The sequence below is a fragment of the Balaenoptera borealis genome, assembly GCF_965194805.1.
Source record: "Balaenoptera borealis genome assembly, chromosome: 5".
In the NCBI taxonomy this organism is placed as follows: Eukaryota; Metazoa; Chordata; class Mammalia; order Artiodactyla; family Balaenopteridae; genus Balaenoptera; species Balaenoptera borealis.
Window position 1 is genome coordinate 2016542 of NC_138862.1, and position 19735 is coordinate 2036276.

Consider the following 19735-nt stretch of genomic DNA (forward strand, 5'->3'; position numbering starts at 1 on the left):
CCCCGCGCCGTGTGAGGTCACCGCTGTCCACGCCGGGGGCGGGGCCGACGTGCGCCCGGCACCTGGGCGGGGGAACTGGGCCTGGACCCGGCCGTGCCGGCCTTTTTGTTCAAGTTTCTAAACCTGTTCAGTCTAACAAGGGGCGCGTTTATTGAGGGGGCGGATCGCGGCCGTCTGGGTCTGTTAGTCACAACCTGCGGCAAAGCTGGTCAAGCACGGTGACCAGACCTGAGGGAAGGCCAGCCAGGGGAGGCCAGACGAGTCCCACTGCCAATCGCTGCCTGCCCGGCTTCGCAGGAATTTGTTATTCTAGGCGCCGGTCTATTTCAACTTCGTTCATTGCAGGAGCCACAGAAGCCCTACCCCCGACTCGGGGCAACCCCGGTGATGGCCCTCCCACCCGGAGGGGTGCATGATTAAGATGCGAAAAGAGTTAAGAGGAAAACCAGCCAGCATCCATCCATTCATTTATCCCTCACTTCAGCAAATGTTTGCTGGACCCTTGGAAAACCTGCACACCAGGCATCGTGTGGGGTGGGCACCTGGGTCAGGACAGGGGGCTCTACCTTGGGTGGTCAGTGGGTCAGTCACTTGGAGCCACGAAGCCCCTCCCCGGATCCAGGCCCCCCGAAAGGTGGGAATCCAGCCCAGTCACCAGACAGACTGGACCCTTGCCCTCAGGAAGACTGGTCGCTGGTGGGAGAGTCCCCATGAACCAAATCGGGGTCTTTGAGGAAAGGCATCCATCGTGACAGGGCCCAAGACACCCAGTGGGGTGGGGGTGGGTAACATTCTGTTTCTTTCTTTTTATTTATTAATTAATTTATTTATTTATCTGGCTGCGCTGGGTCTTAGTTACGGCACACGGGATCTTTGTTGCGGTGTGCAGGGTCTTTTTTTTTTTAGTAACGGCATGCGGACTCTTAGTTGCGGCATGCGGGATCTATTTCCCTGACCAGGGATCGAACCCAGGCCCCCTGCCTTGGGAGTGCAGAGTCCTAACTGCCAGACGGCCAGGGAAGTCCCGGTAACATTCTGTTTCTTGAGCTGAGTGGTGACACGGGTGTGTTTGCTTTATGAAAATTCAGCAAGCTGATCACCTATGATTTGTGCATTTTTCTTTATATGTGTTATGTTCTAATACAAAATTTACGTAAAAATATTCCATTGTGGGGGAAGGGGGAGGTATGAGTCAAAGGGAGAGAGTTTCAGTTCTGCAAGACGAGTGTGTCCCAGAGCTCACTGTCCGGGCTGGTGCTGGGAGTTAATAATTCTGTAGTGGGCACTTAAAACGTGGCTAAGAGGGTACACGTATGTTAAGTGTTCTTATCACGAATAACAACAAATATTTCTTAAATTATCACAGAGGCGAAAGAGGGACCTCATTAGTCACAGCTGTGCCAAGTCAGGCACAGATAAGAATCTGGGCCACTTGACTGAACTTCTGGCCTCAGGTTAAGAAGATGGAAGAATGGCAGGGAACCCCAGGCAGTTCTCAAACTCTCCGTGCCCTGAGGCCCCCGTCCTGGTGTGGATGGTGGCCTAACCACTGGGCGCACAGCTGTCGTCCTGGGGTCTCTGTCACCATCAGTTTGCCTTGTGGACCTCGTGGTCACCAGCTCCCAAGTCATCCTCCTTCGTTTGAGCAGAGCACATCCTCCAGGAGCTTCCTGAGAAAGGGCTCAGGGCGTTTTTGAGATTCTGCCTGTGTGAAATTGGCCTTTCTCGACCCTGGTACTTGACTGAAGACTTGGCTGTGTGTAGAATCTTGAGTGAGAAATCATCATCCTACAGAATTTTGAAGGTGGCTTCCATCATTCCTTGATTCCAGTGTTGCTACTGGGAAGTCAAAGCCGCCTGACTCCTCTGTGTGTGCACAGGACCCAATATTTCCTCCCTAGAAGCGTGCAGGACCTTCCTTTCCCGGGGGCTGTGAAATTCCACAGGAAATGCCTTGTATGGGTCTGCTTCCCAGTGCAGGGCCGGGCACGTTCTGGGTCCTTCCAAGGCAGCAATGCGTGTGTTCTATCTGGGACAAGTTCCTGCACCATTTCCCCGACAACTCTTTCCTCTCTGCATTTTCCCTTTACTCTTTCTGGAACTCCTGGTATTTACATTTTGATATCCTATATAGTTTTACTTTCCATTTTTAGAAAGTCTTAGTTTGACTTTCCTATTTTATAACTCATTTTTGCTGTACGTTCAGAGAGCTTTCTTCAGCTTGCTATGCCAACCTGGTGTAAAGTTCTCCATTTCTGCCATCATGGTTTTGATTTCCAAGAGCTGTTCCTTTTAACAGAGTCTTGTTCTTCTTTCATGAATACAGGGCCTATCTCTCTAAGAATCTTATAGTTTTATTTGATTTTTTAACATTCATTCCTCCCTTCTGAGTCTCTTTTCATCTGTGCTGCTTTCTTTCTTTCCTTTTGTCTTGGTCTCTGCCATCCTAGGGGCCTTCTTTAATGTCTGGGAATCCTTGGCTGTCTGTGATTAAGAGGTAGAACCTCTGAATGTGGCAGGTGACTTTTGGTTGTTGAGTCTTGCTGTAGGGTGAACTTTCTGGGCCATTTTTTGGGTATCCCCCAGAACTGTTGTCCCTTTAGGTTGGTCAGATTGAAGAAAAGAATCTTCCAGTCTCTTGTCTGGCGGGAAGATCGGGTCAGGAGCTGAAGGAAGAGGGGGTGGAGCCCCGCATGCGGCCTTCTGCCTGCTGATCCGGCCACGCACTTTCCACGTGGACCCCTTGCCTCAGTTGTTTATGGCATTCCCAGGTCCAGACACTCTGCCTGACCTCCAGAGTAGAGCTCCTGACCTCTGCTGGGGTGAGGGAGGGATGTGGGGATCCACTTTTCAGCCAGCCTGACCCCTCCTCTCCCACCAGGCACATCTGCTGAGGCCTCAGGACCACTCAGCGCTTGGCCGGGGGGGGCCCGTGTTTATGCCCGGGGTTCTTCTGGAAGACTGTGAGGAGTAGATCGGCTTGCATACTGGGGGACCCCGACCTTGTACTGGCCCAGCCTGGTTGTTCGCACCGGCTGCAGAAGCACTTCAGATCCCAGCCCGTCAACCACAGGGACGACCCTTTCCTGGGTTCCAACCACAAGCCTTGTCTGCCTGCTCCAGGCTCATAGTCAGTGAGCCCAGGAGACACAGGTACTGCACATGGGGTACAAAGTTGGACAGAGACGCGGGGAGGGGACCTTGCCCAGGGAGGTGGGGGACGGGTGGACCATGAGTGCTCAGGATGGCCCCTCCGGGAGAGAGGCAGGGCAGACCTGGCTGAAAGCAGAATAGGGGTTTTGATCATCCCCCTGCAACTCGGGAGAGCCTTGAAGGCCCGCGGTCTGGGTTTGTTGGCTTGCTTTTCCATTTTGCCGTGGAGGATTCAAGCGTGCACTGAGGCAGAGAGAGCAGTAAGATGGCCCCATGCCCCCCTCTCCAGCCCCCCGAAGGTTCCATTCAGGACAGGGTAGGCATTTCAGGAAGACGGCTCTGAGTGGAGGATGGAGGGAGGGGTGCATCTGGGGGCCATGAGCAGTGATGGCTGTTCTGGGGCGGTGACGGTAGAGAGGGGACGGATCTGTGAGGTGTCTAAGAGGCCCAGCAGGAGGGTCTGGGCGTGGGGGTGGGGGACGAGGGAGGGGGGCTCCTGCACCCCATGGGAGATGGGGAGGCAGTCGGGGCTGGAGATCCTCTTCCCCCTGCCGCCCTGCCCTCCTGGGCGCCCCTTTAGCTCTGGCAGCACTGCTGCGGCGCCTGTCCCACCCCCATCCCTGGGGCTGCCCCTGATCGCCCCCTAAAGTAACGTCCACCCCTCTTGGAATGACGGGAGCCATTTACAGAGAACAGGGTGCCAGGAGTTCCGCCTCCTTGGGATGGAACGCTGCCCTTCAACACGTGGGAGGAGGACGCCCTTGGCTTTCCCACATCCGCTCGTGCAGGGATCCGTGGAACCAGGCAGCTGGGCTCGGGGCAGAAGGGGGGCGACTGCCCAGCCACGGAGAGCACAGCCTGGTCACCTGCAGCGCCAGCCCGCCTCGGCCAGGATGCTGGGACACGGTGGGAAGTGGCTGTGCCTTTTGGAAATCATACTTTTTAAGTTATTTAAAAATCAACCAGAGTGACAGAACAGTTTACAAAGGAAAAATCATCTATAATCCTTGTTTCAACACACTGTCTTCATCTTTTCAGTGTTTTCTTCCAGTATTCCCCTCTACACACACACATACACGCATATACACACACATGTACATATGCACATATGTATGCGTGTACACACATATATTCATACATATGTCTATATACATATGCTCTCTTTTTATATATATTCTGTCTATATATATAAATATACACTTTCTAAATGTATATGTATATACAGGGGACCCTTGAAAACATGGGTTTGAACTGTGGGTCCATTTAAATGCAGATTTTTTTCAATAAATACATTGGAAAAACTTTTGGAAATTTGTGACCATTAAAAAAAACTTGCAGACGAGCCACATAACCTAGAATTATCCGAAAAGTTAAGAAAAAGTTAAGTACATCATGAATGCATAAAATATATGTATATATACATATTACATACAAAATACACGTTAATCAACTGTTTATATTATCGGTAAGACTTCTGATCAACAGTAGACTATTAGTAATTAAGTTTCAAGGGAGTCAAAAGTTATGCTCAGATTTTCAGCTGTACAGGGGTAACTCCTGAGTTGTTCAAGGGTCAACTATACATACTCTGTCATAGATAGATAGATACGTAGATAGATAGACACTTTCTAAGTACACACATACACGCTCTCTCTATACATAAAGAGATAAGGAGATGGATAAACAGAGTGTGTATATATATATATATGCACTCCGTGTGTATACATAGATTTTACATATATATAAATATAATTTAATAAGTATCTGTTCACCCACCGGGCTTGTGTTTATCATTCTTATTGTCTGTCTGGATAACATCCCAATCTCTGGGTTTATTTCTCCTTGGATACTGAACGTTTAGTCCATTTTCAGAGTCGGATTCACTAATTGTGCGGCGCTGGCCGGCCTGGGCTCTGTGCAAACCTGCCCCTGGCACACGCTGTCTGGAGGGGATGGTCAGAGAGCAAGTGACCAGGCAAAGGGGACTGTGCCCTGAAGGGATGGAGAGGAGGCCGTGGCGAGAACAAGGGGGTTCCCTGAGACTGGGATCTGTTATGCTTGGGATGGGCGTCCTCTGGTGGGTGGTCTCTGTCGGAGGGCTGGGGGGCTTCAGCGGGGTTGCATGGAGCTCACCACTGTGGACATCAGTTACCCGGCAGCTTAGAGCCAGGCTGCAGGAAAAGCCGCAGGTGGAACAGAGCGGCCACCAGAGCCCCCCTGGGGGCCAGGTCCCCCCTGAGCGCCTGTCCCCGGGACCCCTGTGAGACCCCTGCCTGTGGTGCTGCCACCAACCTCCCAGAGGGGCTGCAAGTCCCGAGACAATTAACAGAGGTGAGGCGACCATCCTGGAAGCTGCAGGTTGACGGTCAGATGAGCAGAGCTCGGCTGACGGGGTGAATGAGGCTGCGTCCAGTCCAGTTCAGACCACCAGCCAAGAGCTCAGCCCCGCTCGGTTATCTCGACTCTGACCGTGTCCAGAGCACTGTCTGCTCCCAAGCCCACCAAGCCCCCGACACGTCCACCTGCACCGGGCTCTTCACTGCTTGTTAGCGATGACCCCCGACCCCGTCCAGGGGTCCAGCACGATACGGTATGAAATTCACACCCCTTGTTCACAAATTGTTATCAATTTCAGAACACTGACAGCTAAGCCTCCAACCAAGTGGGGGAAAATAAGACCTTTGCCAGCCTCGTGCAGATGGAAAGAGCGACGTTGGGGTCATGGCCAAATCCTGTCCCTGTTAAAGAAACAGGTACTCGTGACACTTGCTAAGGTGGTAAGGAACTTTATTCTAGGGGGACCCCTGCAATGGGATTTGCAGGAGGGTAGAGAGGTCCGGCTCAACTCTGAATACAACCTGGAAAGTGGGGATTTATGGCCAAGGAGGAAGGTGAGGCCAGTGGATGGAAATTACAAAGAGCAAACGCTGAGGTGAGGGGATGCGGCTAAGCCCCTCGACGGGACCCTTCCTGAGGGTGGGCCAGGTGACCAGCTATTGAGGGTGGGGATGAGAAATGCAGCAGATATCGAGAGACATCAGAGTCCAAGGGTGGGGTTTCCCCGAAACTGACTTGGCAAGATTCTTGCCAAAACTAAGGACCAAGGGCAGAGGCCAAGTCTGAGCTGATTCAGAGGAGCCTGAGCGGAGTCCGGTCAAGGACAGCGTCTGTGTCCCCACCCAACCCGCATGTTGAAGCCTCAGCCTGCAGCACCTCAGAACGTGGCTGTACTTGGAAGCAGGATCTCACGGAGGTGGCCAAGATAAATGGGGTTGTTAGGATGGGCCCCGGTGTCCTCATGAGAAGAGGAGATCAGGACACTGACCTGCACAGAGGGACAACCATGTGAGGACCCAGGGAAGAGACAGTGGTCTACATGCCCAGGAGGGGGACTTTGGGAGGGACCAGCCCTGCCGCACCCGGACCTCGGACTTCAGCCTCCAGGACTGGGAGAGAATAGACGTCTGTTATTTGAGCCCCCCGGTCTGTGGCACTTTATCACAGCAGCCCAAGAAACGAGCCTGGGGACAGGATGTACAAATGACACCGCTGACTGATGCCCTCTCACCCACTGGGCAGACACACGCTTCAGGGCGTTACGTAGCCGGCAGTCGTTCGGTGCTGGATGAGCAAGACCGGCTTCCAGCCCCACAGACAGACAGACGGGAGCAGGGGATGGGCGGTCGGCCCCTGAGGAGGAAAGCAACGCGCAGGGGCTGCAGCAGGGCGGGCCCTGCACTGGACAGTCGTCCTCTGGTCCTCATGTCCACTACGCTTAAAATGCGGGACAAACGCAGCACCAGCAAACTCAGGCTGCTGACGGCAGGGAAGGATGCAGCTCACGGCCCCTGCGTGCCTCCTGCTTCCCACACTTCCTTCCACGCACACCACGGACGGACAGACAGACGGACTCGGGACTGCCGCGAGCCCCCCCCCACCCCGTGCTCAACGCCCGACAGTGACATTTCCTGAACTTGTGGGAAGTGACACGGGTGCAGTGCAGGCCACCAAGGGGAGCACTGAGCCCCCGGTGGAGGGTCTCCGTGGACCCGTCCGTAGAAGGCTTCTGATGAGCCGGGTCTCCAGAGCCCAGCGTGAGACCCAGTGGCGCCGGGGCTGCCGCGGCTGTGCTCAGCCGTGCTGGGGCTCCTGGGAGGGTGTGACAACGACGCGCTGGGTGTCTGTGACACCTGGGTTCACCCTGGTCAGCTCCCTGGTATACCCCTCCAGCACTGCCGGGGCACCCACACCACGTCGTCCCCACCGGCCTCCGCAGACTTCATCCAGCCCTGCTTCGTCCTGTGGGTGGGTGGCGGCCGGGGGCAGAGACAGCAGCTGGCCTCTGTGGGGAGGAGCAGCTCTTGGGTAAGCAGGGCCCCCCCAGTCGGGAAGGGCCTCCGCTCCATTTCCCCCCTGCCTTCCCCCCGCCCCGGAGGACCCTGCTCGGGGCGTTCCCCCCACCCGCCAAGCCTCGACTCTGGTCTCCTCCCTCCTCTGGCTCTTCCCTTGTCCACAAATGTGACCTGGCCTCCAAGCTGGGACGCTCCACATGCGGCCACGGCTGCTGTGTCCCTCCTGCCATCACTGCCCACTTCCCTCTGTCCCACTGCTGCCCGCCTAGCCGGGCCTGGCCTGGAACAGCTGCCTACTCATTCATATGACACTAGTGTCCTCAGCAGTGGGTCCCTGTTTGAATAAACGACTCAGTCTTGTGGCCTGGGGCAGTCACCCCCTACGCTGGAGGGCATCGGCCAGCCCCTCCCCAGTGCTGTCCTGGGTGGGCCGACATGCCCTCTCCCTCCCCCGCAGAGGCTACCTAATGTGTGCCCGGCACAGAGGGGCTCCAGAGGGTCTGAGTGAGCCACGAGACCCCCAGAAGTCCAAGGGCTGTGTGTCCTGAGCTGGGACCCCCATTCCTGCTGCTACTCCCTGCCGGCCCCCCCGCCCGGGGTGGGGACACAAGCCACAGGTGCCAAATCAGCACACATCCCACCTCTGCCCCCAACGCACATGAGGCCTGCAGCTACCCCTCCCTCCCCAGGGCTCTGACCCCCTTCAGGGCTTCTACCACGGGGGGCTCTGCAGGTGGGGGCTACGACAGCCCTGCCATCTCCTTCCACCAACACCGACCCAGCAGCTGTGCCAGGTCCTGGGGACATGGCTGAGAACCACACAGGGTCCCAGGTCCCGCAGTGGCCGCTTTCAGGGGAGACAGACACCACTAGGAAAGAACTCAGTTCTGACGGGCTGTCTCCCGGTGGTGGGCGCCACGAGCAAAATAAACATAGCGCTGTCCACGGCGGCACACTGTGCCCCCGTCACCTGACCTGATGTCTGTCCCGGACACACCACTCTAGCTTCCAGCCCCTCCCCTGGCACACTCCGGCCCCCTGACCCCTGTCCCGTTTCCTGCTTCTGTCTGAGGTCACCTCCTCTTGTGAGTGATCTGTCACCGGAATGTCCCTCTAGGACCCCTAATGCTCAGCGTATAGAAGAGCCACAGTAAAGGTTTCCCGAATAAATGACTCTGAATGAATGAATGAGGAGCTGAGATCTCACAGGTGAGAAAACAGGCGCGCGAAGCACCGAGGCAGGGGAACTCCGAGCAGAAGGGGCAGCCCGTGCAAAGGCCCTGGGGTGGGGATGAGCTTGGCCCTGCGAGGAGCAGAGGAGGTAGGAGCACGTGGGGGGTGGGCAGAGGTGGGCGGGACCAGACCACGCGGGGCAGGGGCTGTGCTGGGGGCGGGGCAAGGCCCTGGGGGCTCCAGCAGAGGATGGAACAGAGGGATTCTGCTCACAGCATTCTCTTCCCGTTACAGCCAAATCGGCCTACACGACGGGCACCAGAAACACAGGGCAACAGACCCCCACCCCCGAAACAAGCACACTGTACTGGAGAGCATGTCGAACCCACACAAGTGACTTTAATTTCAGCGCACATGATGGCTTTGTGCCACCGCAGGCACGGCTGCTGACAAGCTGACTGTTGACGGCACTCGGAACATCTCAGTTCCTGGTCCTAACCTCCCCCTCGGTCCCTTTCCAAGCCAGTGGCCGTGCGTATGAGGTCTGCTCCGGCTCTGGCAGCGTCCTCCGGTGCCTCCCCTCCTCCTCCCATGCCGCCCGAAGGCTGGGGTCCTGGATCAGGAGGGGAAGGTGGGCGCCTCGGCCACCGGGCGGGACATGCTCTGGATGGCCCACTGCAGGATGCCGTCAAAGGAGTGCTGCGGGACAGAGCAGAGAGCGGGGCTTGGGCCCTGGCCAGAACCTCAGGGGACAGGTGTGCCTGCCGGGCCCACATCCGGCCTGCCCTGGCCTCCGGGGCCACCTGAGTCATAAACATCGTGATGGGAAGGCACCATCCAACCCAGCCCTCCTATTCAAAGGTGCGGAAACAGGCCCGAGGCCCCACCGGACGTCGGTCGGGGGGCACGCCTCATCCCACGCTCCTCCGAGCTTCCCGTAAGCCCAGGCACAGCCACCACGGCTGTTCTGCCAACTGGTGGCCTCTTCCCGGGTGTCTCGGCAGGGCCAGCTCCTTCCCTCACTCTGCCCAGCTCTGCGCAGGGCCTGGCCCTCCAGCGGGACTGGGGGAGCCGTGGGAATGCCCGAGATTCCAACAGAACGGGGGTGACCTGCTCCACAGGGGCTTGTGCCCCACTCTGCCCACCTATATTGGCACCTCGGGTCACCCCTGGCCCTCTTGGGGCCTCTAAAGACAGCTTCAATGTCTGGGACCTGCCCGTGCTTGGCCCAGCACCCAAGGCAGGGCCGCCGTGGTCAGCTGGGATCCCCACCGTGCCACGCCAGGCCCCTGAGGACACGTACTAGCCACCTGGGGCCTGGGGGTGGCTGGAGGACTTTAACCTTTTCTAAAAGCCACCTTTTCTTCCCCGTGATTCTAGCTGTTCATCGTCGGGTGGAGGGGCCTGGGTTGAGGAGGGGGAGGGAGGAATCTGCGAGGGGGCGTGGTCCCAGAGTGCCTAGCTCCCACCCCCACCCCGGGGGAGAGTCACGGCCTCCGCATCAGGCTTCAGTGGCCCTGGTGCCGGTTCCTGCAGCCGCCAGCTCTCCAGGGTCCAGGCCCCCGGGACCTCCAGGGCAGCTAGAAAGGGGAGCAGCTCGGGGCCCGCTCTGGGTCGTTGGTGCGTGGAGGGCCCAGCGCCATCTGGGGTGACGCGGGCCTGTGGTGTCCAGTGTGCCCAGAACAGGGGTCTCCAGCTGCTCCCGTGGCCCGGGAGCTGGCTGCTCCAGAGGCCGTGGAGGCGGAGGCAGAGGGGGGCAGGTGCAGCCCCAGACAGGTGACGTGTTACCTCACTCAGGAGGGACTCCAGGTCATCCCTGTGCAGAACCGGCTCATGAGCAGCAGAATCGTCCCCCGCCTGGAACCCAGAAACGGGAGGAGGTCAACCCAACTTCCGCAGCCCTGCCGGGCTCATCCCCTCGGAAGCAGGGCTCCCTACAGAGGCAGCAGCAGGGGTTAGGGCGGTGTCCGTGCCAGGGCAGCGGGGTGCTGCGCGCTCCTCCAGGCGGGACCCTGGGAACTGAATTCTAACATCCAGCTCCGGAGGCGAGGGGGCACAGGCGAGCTCGGGGCTGCCTGCCCAGGTCCCTGCCACCCCTCTGGGGCAAGGACCAGCTGGAAGGGACCCTGTCACCGATGGGAAACGTGAGGCCCAGACAGGAAAGAGCCTGCTCCCACTCCAGCCCTTCAGCCACCCAACAAGCCTGCGGGGCCAACCGTGCCCCTGAGGGGCGAGGGCCAGAGCCAGGGACGTGGCACACTCCCGCTGGCTCGCAGGCTAGGAGGAGCGAGGCCATACTAAGTGGAGCCATATGCAATCGCCCAGTTTGTAGCTGAAATCAGCCAAATCTCGGCACCTCCTCCAGCCCTTGACGCCACCAGCCCTGGGTGAGGGCTTGGCACGCACAGTGCAGAGGGGTGGGGATGAGGAGCGAGGCTTCCAGAAGGAGCGGAACGCCAGTAGGTGTGAGCCCTCTTGTGCCCAGTGCCTGGGGTGCCCTGTCACCCACTGTGTGTGCAGGGGATTACGAGGCGGGACTGGGAGGTAGGATGGACCATGGACGGGGGCAGGACATCACCACCCTGGGCCCCCGAGGATTCTTCAGGGGCAGGGATGTGGGCAGGAAGGCCCCTGCTGCGGGCAGTCGGGGCAGATGCGCCACCTTCTGCAGGCCTCTGAGCAGGAGACACACAGGACCCCCCCCCCCCCGCCCCGGCTCTGAGGGAGCCCTGGGAAGTGAAGGTTCAGTGAGGCTGGTCACTCCTCCCCAAGGTCCCAGGGCCCAAGGCTGCTGGAGGATTGGAGGCGAGATGACACGGGTGGAGCCACACGTGCTCACTCCTGGTGTGGCGCCTCCTTCCACTCTCCCCTGCCCCCGCCCCACCCCGAGGACGGCGCTCCCTGCACGGGGCACTCTGGGGGGTGCGGAAGGGGCCAGGGCAGCTGGGGGGTTAGGGGAGCTCTGGGCCTGCAACCAACCGGCGGCTTCATAGCCACTGTGGCTTGGGAGGGTTGCCTTTTTCGGCAGATTTAAGTTATCAGACGGGAGTCGATTTAAACAAATATATCGTAAGTACAGAATGAACACACGGTCAGGAGGTTTGGGGCACACCCGCGAAGCTGGCGCCCGGGGCCTCCCCTGGAGATGTGCTTCCCCACCCCCAGCCCCGCGGCGTCGCCCCTCACCTGCGCCCCAGGGCCGGCGGCGGCGGCTTTGGCGATGAGCTTGGGGGTCCCGGGAGCCGGGCGGGCGGGGCTCGGGGCGGTACTCGCGGCGGGCGCCCCCTCCCCGGGGGCCGGGGCGGGGTCTCCGGAGCAGGATCTGCAGCGCAGGGTGGCCCTGGCGAGGGGAGGAGAGGCTGGACGCTGCCGGGGCTGGGGCAGGGCTGGGAGTGCCCTCTGGACACCGGAATCTTAAAGCCGTTGGGGGGCGCCGGGCCTCCCCCCCTCCCCCTCCCCCTCCCCCTCCCGGTCCCGGCCCCGCACTCACCCGGGCCGGGCAGCGCCGGCGGGGTAGTGGCAGCGCCAGTGGAAGGCGGCGGCGCAGTGTGAGCACCGAAGCGCGTCCGCGCCGTCCCCGCACACCCCGCACCTCGCGCCGGGCGCCGGGCCCTGCAGACGGACCACGGCGGGGTGACCGGGGGCCGGGGAGGGGCGCACGGCCCCGGGACCCCGCCCGGGCTTGAACGGCTGGGAGGGGCGCACGGGGTGGGGGGCGAGTCCGAGGTTTCGGGATCCAGGCCTGGAGAGGTCAAGGGCGCCCCAGCACCTTTGGGCTGCAGCTTGGCGAAACTAGGTGCCCCGTCTCGGTCCCCCTTGGTGGACCCGGACCCCCTTCAGGGCTAGTCAAGGGGACGCAGAAGGGCGTCCGCTCCAGAGGAGGCAGGAGGGGCTGGGAGACCTGGGGCTGCGAACTCTGCCCCCTTTATCGTCCTGCCCTTGTGAGGGGGCTTTCAAGAGCGATGAGAGAACGGTCGCGTCCTCTGGAATCCCTCCAGCAGCCCCCTTCCCTTCACCCTCCCCCGCAGAGCCCGCACCTTGTTCTGGGTAATCTAGCAACCCCAAGAGCCCCTGGGCCTCCCTCCAGCCTCCTCCACCCGCCCTCCCCCGGCCAGCCTGGCTGCTCCTGGCAGCCCCCCTCCCCCGGCCCCCACCCCCACCCCTAACCTCCATCTGAATCCTGCCTCCTTACCCCCGCCTGTCACGGTCCTGTTTCAGGCTCGCCTGGCTGCCCCTGTAGACCCTGAGCTCCCTGAAGACAGCCACCCTGACCCCAGCACCCCGCTCACCTGCTGCCCCTCAGGGCCCACACACAGCAGGGGGTGCAGGGCCGAGGGGTCCAGCACAAGCGGGGGGGCTGCAGGAGGTGAGGCCAGCAGGTGCTTGTAGGTGACCGCAACATCCATTCCAGCGGGGCGCTCCCTGGGCGGTCCCCTCGCCTCCTCTCCCGCTGACCTCAGTGCCAGGAGGACCTGGAACCGGAGGGTCAGTTCTCAGAGGTGTTGCAGGGGACTTACCCAGCATCACCCAGGAGTTAATGACCGCTGGGGCCCCGGGAACCGGGGGCTGGTGTCGGGGGAAGGAGCGCCACACTAGGTGGGAAAGGCCCGGGTGCGGTTCCTGGCTTTGTGGTCCCAGCAAGTTCCCTGACCCTTTCCCCATCTAAAGGCGGGGCCCCGTGGCCCTCACGGGCTGTCAGAGTACACACTCGGCGTATGCTGGGGCACGCATCGTATCCGTTGGGACTTTGCGGTAACAGAACACTTAAAACATTTTTGGAGAATGTTATCGGTGGTCGAAGTGCGTCCCCTGTGTTGGGCTGACAGAGCTGAAGGCCCCCAAATCAGAGTACTGAGAAGCGGGGCCGTTGTAAGGGCCGCTTCCCGGTGGCCTGCGCCCCCGTGGCCCCACAGGCGAAAGTGGAATTGATGGGGCCAGGCCAGGGTGGGGGGCACATGGCTCTCTGGCTGGGGCAGGCCCGACCCACAGGAGTGGCCAGGAGGCAGGCAGCCGGCGGACAGAGGGCCTGGGAGTGGGCCTGTGTGTACCGGGGTCTCTGCAGGCGGCTCCTGGGGCCGGGGCTCCTCAGCCCGGGGCAGGTCCCGCTGGGCTCTTCCCTGGAGGCAGCTGGCGCACCTCCAGGTCCCGCTGCTCGCGTTGTCACCGGCCAGAGACATGCAGGGCGAGGCAGAGGGGACGGTAGACTCCCAAGCCCGCAACACAGGGGAGGCCTGAGGGCTCCTCCAGGTCACCCTTTCCGTTTCCCGATGGGGAAACTAAGGGGAATGGGCGGAGCCACAGGGGAAGGGCCTGCCCGGCCGGTGAGCAGGAGAGCCCAGGATGCTGGGGTAGTTACCCCAGTGGGGCAGCCCTCGCCAGCCTGGCACGTCCCCCGCGTGCTTCTCAGATGAGCCCCAAGAATTCCCGACACCCGCAAACCTGCAGCGGCCTGTGCCTGTGCCTGGCTCTCACGGGCCCTGCCTTGCAGGTGGGGCCTCCCTAGGCTGGCCTCGTTACATCCCTGGGACCCTCCCTCGATTCCCCGGGGGGACGGTGCCCAGTAGAACAGGAGCCGGTCAAGGGCAGGAAGGAAGAGAATGGAAGACAGGCAGCATTGAGCGGAGACGAGGGATGGCCTGGCCAGAGCCCCTTGTTTTAGCTCAGAGAGATGTGACCCGGTCAAGGTCATGCGGTGAGCAGGGCAGGGTCGGGGCGAGAGTGCCCACCCAGTGCTCCTCCCCGCACCCAGGTCGCCCTGACCTGCGGAAGCTGCTGGTAGTGACAGCGCTCTCCCGGGGGGCCAGGGCAGGGGGCCTTGTGCTGGACCTAGGATGGGCACCCCCCGGCCCTTGGGGGGCAGCTCTGTGGCCTCTGTGCTCCCCAGCCCGACTTGGAGTCAGACTCTGCTTAGTGCTGGTGGTCAGCTGCTTGTGGCGGTTTGGGCTGGGGGAAGATGGGGCGAGATGGGACGGGATGGCCATTCCTTGCCTTGGGCCTCAAGGCCCTGCCGGTCAGGCTCGGGGGACAGCGTGGCCACGCGGGGAGGTGGGTGGGAGGATCCCGGGCCCCAGCCCCACCGCCCGGCGACCTGAGCCAAGGCCCCCTCCCAGGCCGGCCTCACTGCCCATCCCTGGCGTGGAGAGACTTCTGGGCGGCCTCCCACTCAGGGCGGGCGAGTGAGGAGGCTGCGAGGCCGGGCGGGGAGGCCGGTGCCGGGCCCACCTGGGGATCCGGTGCAGCGGCGGGGTCAGGCAGGCCAGGTGGAAGGCGCGGGGGCAGCCGTCGCAGCAGAGGAGCTCCCCGCCGTCCCCGCACGCCGCGCACTCATCCTCGTTCTTCTGACACAGGGGAGAGACACGCGGCGTCTGGGAGACCCGGGATGGGGGAGACTCCCCTCGCCTGCTCCCTGCTGAAACCCCGCCCTGGCTGCCTGCTCCCCAGGGCTCCCCAAGACCCCTCCGCCTCTGAGGCTCTAGCCCCGAACCCCTCCTGGGCCGCCCCTCTTGGGAAGAACGGTCCCTAAGGGAGGCTGGTTCCTCGCGGGTGCCTGTGCTCCAGGCGGCCCCAAGACCGCACGCCCACACCCACGGGGCGGCGGAGGGGCAGGCCCAGCGGTGTTCCCGTGGGCCCTGGGCACCCGCTGTCCCCTCCGCCTGAGGCCTGCTTGCGCCCTCGCCTGGATGGCACCCACCGTGCCCCCCTGGACGCCACTTCCTTCAGAAGCCCCCCGGGGACTACAGAGCTGGGCAGCCCCTCACAGTGACGGGCGCGCTCATGGTAGCAATCCCCCCCAGACCCCACCAGCCCAGGAGCTCCTGGGGGCAGGCACGAGTCCTCCTGATTTCTTGGTTCCCCGGGGCCCAGCACAGCGCCTGGCGGATCCATGGCAGAAACGGTGCTGGGAGCCCGAGGGCGTACGTGGTGCTTGGGTTCCTGGCTGCTGGCAGGGGACACAGCCACACCAAGGGCCCACCTGTGAGGCGTGGGACAGCTGGCAGCTGGACCAAATGCTGTGGCTTTAAGAGCCCGGGAGGACTCACTTGCTCTAACTTACGTGAATTTTTACAGTTGGGTATTATCAGAAGAAAATACTATGAAAAATAAGGTGCTCCATCCTGTGAGCAGAAGCTTAGACCTCTGCCCTCCCGCCCCTGGAGCGACTGCCCTGGACACGTGGCAAACCGGCAGGAGGCCCCGCCCTCAGGACCCTGGGGGTGCTCTGGGCGTTACCTGGTGCAGCTGGGGCTCACTGGGGAGGGCAGGGGGGCCCGGGGCCCTGTCCGGCTGGCCTGCCCTCGAATCGCCTCCACCCTGCCAGGGAGAAGAGAGAGGGTCACCAGCAGGGGAGGCATTCGGGCGGGAGGGGCAGTCCCCAGCCCCAGCAGAGCTCCCCACCGGAGGTGACCTGAAGCTGCTGCCCCGGGTGCTGGGGGAGGGGGCCGAGGGCCAGGCCTCCCCAGGGGCGGTCCCAGCAGCGCTTACAGGGGCAGGAGCCTGGGTCCCCTTGGCTCGGACCAGGGTCTTCAGGCTGCCGCTTCGGGTCTTGTTCTTTCCCCCACCGGGGTCTTCAAACTTGCTGGGAGCGTAAAACTCCCCCCCAACCTGGATGCACTTCTTGGAGCCACCTGGGAGGAGACGGGTCGGGGGGCCTGGCAGGGAGGCTCTACAGCTTGCTGTTCCTCCCCCACAAACCCCACCCCTGTCAGCTCTGGGCCCAGGGTCCTGGACACAGGAGGGATTCTCTGCTGGGGGAAGCACGTCTCCCAAAGTCTCATCCGCTTGGAGTCTCGGAATGCAGTCTTATGTGCAAGTAGGGTCTTTGCAGATGTTAAGATGGGCTTGCCCTGGACCGAAGTCTAAGGACAGCATCCTTATGAGAAGAGAAGAGGACGCAGAGAGACACAGGGAGGAGGCTCTGTGGCGACGAGCTGGAGTGATGTGACTACAAGCCGGGGCATGGGGGTTGCCATGAGCTGCAGGAAGCAGAGAAGACTCTGCCCTAGAGCCTCTGAGGGAGCAAGCCTGGCCCCGCCCACACCTTGATTTTGGCGTTTCTGTTGCTTTAAGCCACCCAGTTTGTGGCAACTCATCATAACAGCCCTAGGAAACTGCTGTAGGGCTCCTTGGGACCATCCCTGGTGGGTGAGACTGGAGCCCGCATCAGCTCCCAGGGTCCTCGGCGTCCCCAGAGCGTGTGCAGCACACAGAGGGGAGGAAGGAGGAGATGCAAGGATGGGGCGGGCGGGGCCGGGGCCGCAGGTTGTCCAGCTTAGAGTCCAAGGGTGCCCCAAGCCCTGCCCAGACCATCCCCTCCAGAGACGGCAGACCGCCTGCAGGGAGTGGGGGCTGCCTCGTCCATGTCCCAGCTGCTCTGGAGCCACCAGGGAGCTGAGCGGGGACGTGGATCCCCTGGCAGCCCCTCCCCAGCGCCGTCTACCTGCCTCAAACACCTGCTGGATGAGGATCCCCTCCACGGCCCCGCGGGCTCCTGGGACGTCCCCAGATGACACGGCCATGGCTCTCTGGACCGAAGCGGACATGGTCTGAATTCCTGGGGAAGGGAGCACCAAATGGGGGGTCATCTATTGGGACGACGGCTCCTGAGCATGGGCAGTGGGGAGTGAGGGGTGTCTGGGCAGCAGAATCCTTCCTTCTTTCCACGCAGGGCAGGCCGGGGAGGGGGTCCAGCCCCTCCACAGACAGACAGACAGCCCACATGTAAGTGCAGAGACGGGCCATGGAGTGCGTGTGCGTGTGTGTGTACACGTATGTGGTGTGGTCTGGTGTGTGGTGTACGAGCCGTCCGAACCCAGCTGGCAGGAATGAACAGAGACGCTGGGATGTGGCCCTGGGCTGGGCTGGGAGGGAGGCAGGGTCCCCAGGGCCTGCCCTCAGGCTGGCACCAGGGGCCCACGGGAGGTCTCCGGGTCCCAGGTTGCATCTGGTCAAGGGACAGGGGGGATTCTCCGGAGGAAGCAGAGTCCGAGCTGGCCCTGAAGGATGGGGCACTCAGATGGGCACAGGTGGGGTGACCCCAGGCCAGCATGCTCCCAGCTCCCGAAACGGGCCCCTGACCCCCAGACCTGGGGCCTGGCTCACCGTTGCCCAGCGGGAGGCGCTGTGGCTCTGCGTTGCTCTCTGACTTCTTGGAGGGCTTGGCCTTGGCTTGGGATCCTGTGGGGGAGCAGGGACAGCCTGGCCCTCCTCCCGCTGCTGGGCCAAGGTCAGGGGGCAGGTGGGAGAGTGCCAGGTGGGGTCTCCCGGACTCTGGTGCGTCCTCTTGCTTTACCGGGCTCTGGTGTCCACATCAGGAGAAAGGAAGTACACCCACCTGCCTACTCACAGGGCCCGGGGGTCAACAAGGGCTGCGGGGCTCACACAGGGTGTCCATCCAAGTCCCCAGAGGGACCTCTGCCAGGCTGGCTCTGGGCCAAGCAGGAGGGACAGATGCTCCCGGACCAGGTCGGGGAGGGGGTGTGGTCAGGGGGTGTAGGGCTCCGTGAGGGGATCTGTGACCCCACCGGCTCCTCAAGCTGGGTACCTGGGCTGGAGGTGCCCCTCGGGGACAGAGCTGCTGGCGGGGTGGCCCTCGGCTCCTCCAGGGCCTTCCTCTTGGTGGGGGGCCTGGGCAGCAGCACGGTGGCCTTGGGGCCAGCCGGGGGCCTCCTCCCCTTCCGGGGCTGGCTGAGGTCCACATCTGCGGGCGTGTGCAGGGCCGGAGGCTGAGCTTCAAGCCCAGAACTGACGCCCCGTTCGGGCAGGTGAGGCCTCAGCTCTTTGCTCTTAGAAGCCAAGATGGTCCAGGTGATGTCCGGGGCTCCCTAAACAGCCCCGCGCCTCCCCTCACACAGTCCAGCTGGGGCTCAGAGGATGACTCCAGCCGCCAGCCCCAGTGAGGGAGGCTGAGCCGGCCGGGACCCCAGCCCCCCGTGCCCCCCACCTTTGGGGAAGCTGTCCAGGATGGGCTGCAGCCGGGTGTATCTCTCCAGGTTGTAGTCCTTGAAGAGAACCCTCCAGAAGTCCAGGATGACGGCCGTGTCCTGGGTCAGGAGCCACGAGAGGAGCGCATGGAAGGCCTGTGGGCAGCCCTGCTTCTCCTTCAGACGCAGCGTCTCCTGAAGCAAAGTGGGAATGGGGGCCCTGCCCTTCCCAGGTACCCCCCTTCCTGCCACCTCCACTGCGGGACCAGAGGGCAAATGCTGACCCCGAGGAGGCCGCTGGAGACTTGGGCACCTGTGTCCATCCCCTTGACTTGGGGCAGGTGTGGGGATGGCAGGGGGGTGCTGGGGTGAGGTGGGGGTCACCTGGAATTCATCTTAGGGGACTGTGCTCAACCTGGAGGGAGGCTTGGGAAGGGCTGGGAGGGGGCTTTGGGGATCTGGGGGGGGGGGGCACCGGAACTTGTCTTGGAGACCATTCTCTCCGCTGGCGGGTGGGGCGTGGGGCAGGCTGCGGCGTTAGCGGCAGGGACCTTACCCCTGGCCCTGGGGCTTGTGGGCGGGGAGGGGCTTGGGGGCGGGAGAGTGGGGAGGGGAGGGGCTGGGGAGGGCCCCTCTGGAGCGGGTCTTCCTCGACCTTGCCGGCTCCTGGGCGCGGGCGCGGGGAAGGCTGGGGCGCATTGCTGGGTTGCTGGTCTGGTTGGGGCCCACCTGGAATCTGTCCTCGGGGACCACGTCGTGGTCGACCAGCGCGTGCAGCAGCGGGAAGGCGCTGTCCACGGCCACGGCGATCTCCGTGCGGTGCAGCCTCAGGAGGCGGCGCAGCGCCGTGTCCCCACCGGCCCGGGCCTCGCCCGCCATTACGGGGTCGGGGACGCGGGGCTGGGGGCCCCCTCTCCCCGCCTGGGGTCCCGCGGCCTCGGGGTGCCGCCGGACTTGTGGGGTGTCTGGGCCGTGTCAGCCTCCTGGCCCTGGCGCGCCCCCTGCGCCGCCGGGCACCTGGGCGGGCACACCTGGCCCGGGAAGAGGGAGCCCCAGGCGCTTCCTTCGGCCTCCGCGGGTCTGAGCTCACGGCCCGGGTCTCTATTATACGGGGCTCTCCTGGGAGAGAGCAAAGGC

The 19735-nt window shown here is 62.2% G+C and overlaps 1 protein-coding gene across 3 annotated transcripts; it reads right to left on the bottom strand.

The window, feature by feature from the left end:
- Nucleotides 1-9057: 9057 nt before the first annotated feature.
- AIRE (autoimmune regulator) lies at nucleotides 9058-19657 on the bottom strand. Of its 3 annotated transcripts, none has more exons than XM_082393486.1 (14): nucleotides 19328-19657; nucleotides 18619-18793; nucleotides 18220-18375; nucleotides 17778-17852; nucleotides 17116-17229; nucleotides 16161-16303; nucleotides 15909-15989; nucleotides 14901-15016; nucleotides 13727-13826; nucleotides 12968-13150; nucleotides 12169-12290; nucleotides 11865-12018; nucleotides 10467-10535; nucleotides 9058-9377 (listed from the first exon to the last, which is right to left on the bottom strand). In XM_082393486.1, the coding sequence occupies exons 1-14, from the start codon at nucleotides 19475-19477 to the stop codon at nucleotides 9297-9299; spliced, it is 1719 nt and encodes a 572-aa protein (XP_082249612.1). In that variant the 5' UTR covers nucleotides 19478-19657; the 3' UTR covers nucleotides 9058-9296. The 3 variants fall into 3 exon arrangements, with proteins under 3 accessions (XP_082249612.1, XP_082249611.1, XP_082249610.1); XM_082393485.1 differs by having other exon boundaries at nucleotides 18619-18754; nucleotides 19328-19580; XM_082393484.1 differs by having other exon boundaries at nucleotides 14901-15013; nucleotides 19328-19580.
- Nucleotides 19658-19735: the final 78 nt, after the last annotated feature.

Coding starts and splice junctions, on each gene's coding strand:
- AIRE (XM_082393486.1), bottom strand. CDS start 19,477: ATGGCGGGCGAGGCCCGGGCCGGTGGGGACACGGCGCTGCGCCGCCTC. Junction 16,304..17,115: donor CCAGCAGGTGTTTGAGGCAG/GTAGACGGCGCT, acceptor GTCTCCTCCCAG/GTGGCTCCAAGAAGTGCATC. Junction 12,019..12,168: donor GCCGGCGCTGCCCGGCCCGG/GTGAGTGCGGGG, acceptor TCCCCTCGCCAG/GGCCACCCTGCGCTGCAGAT.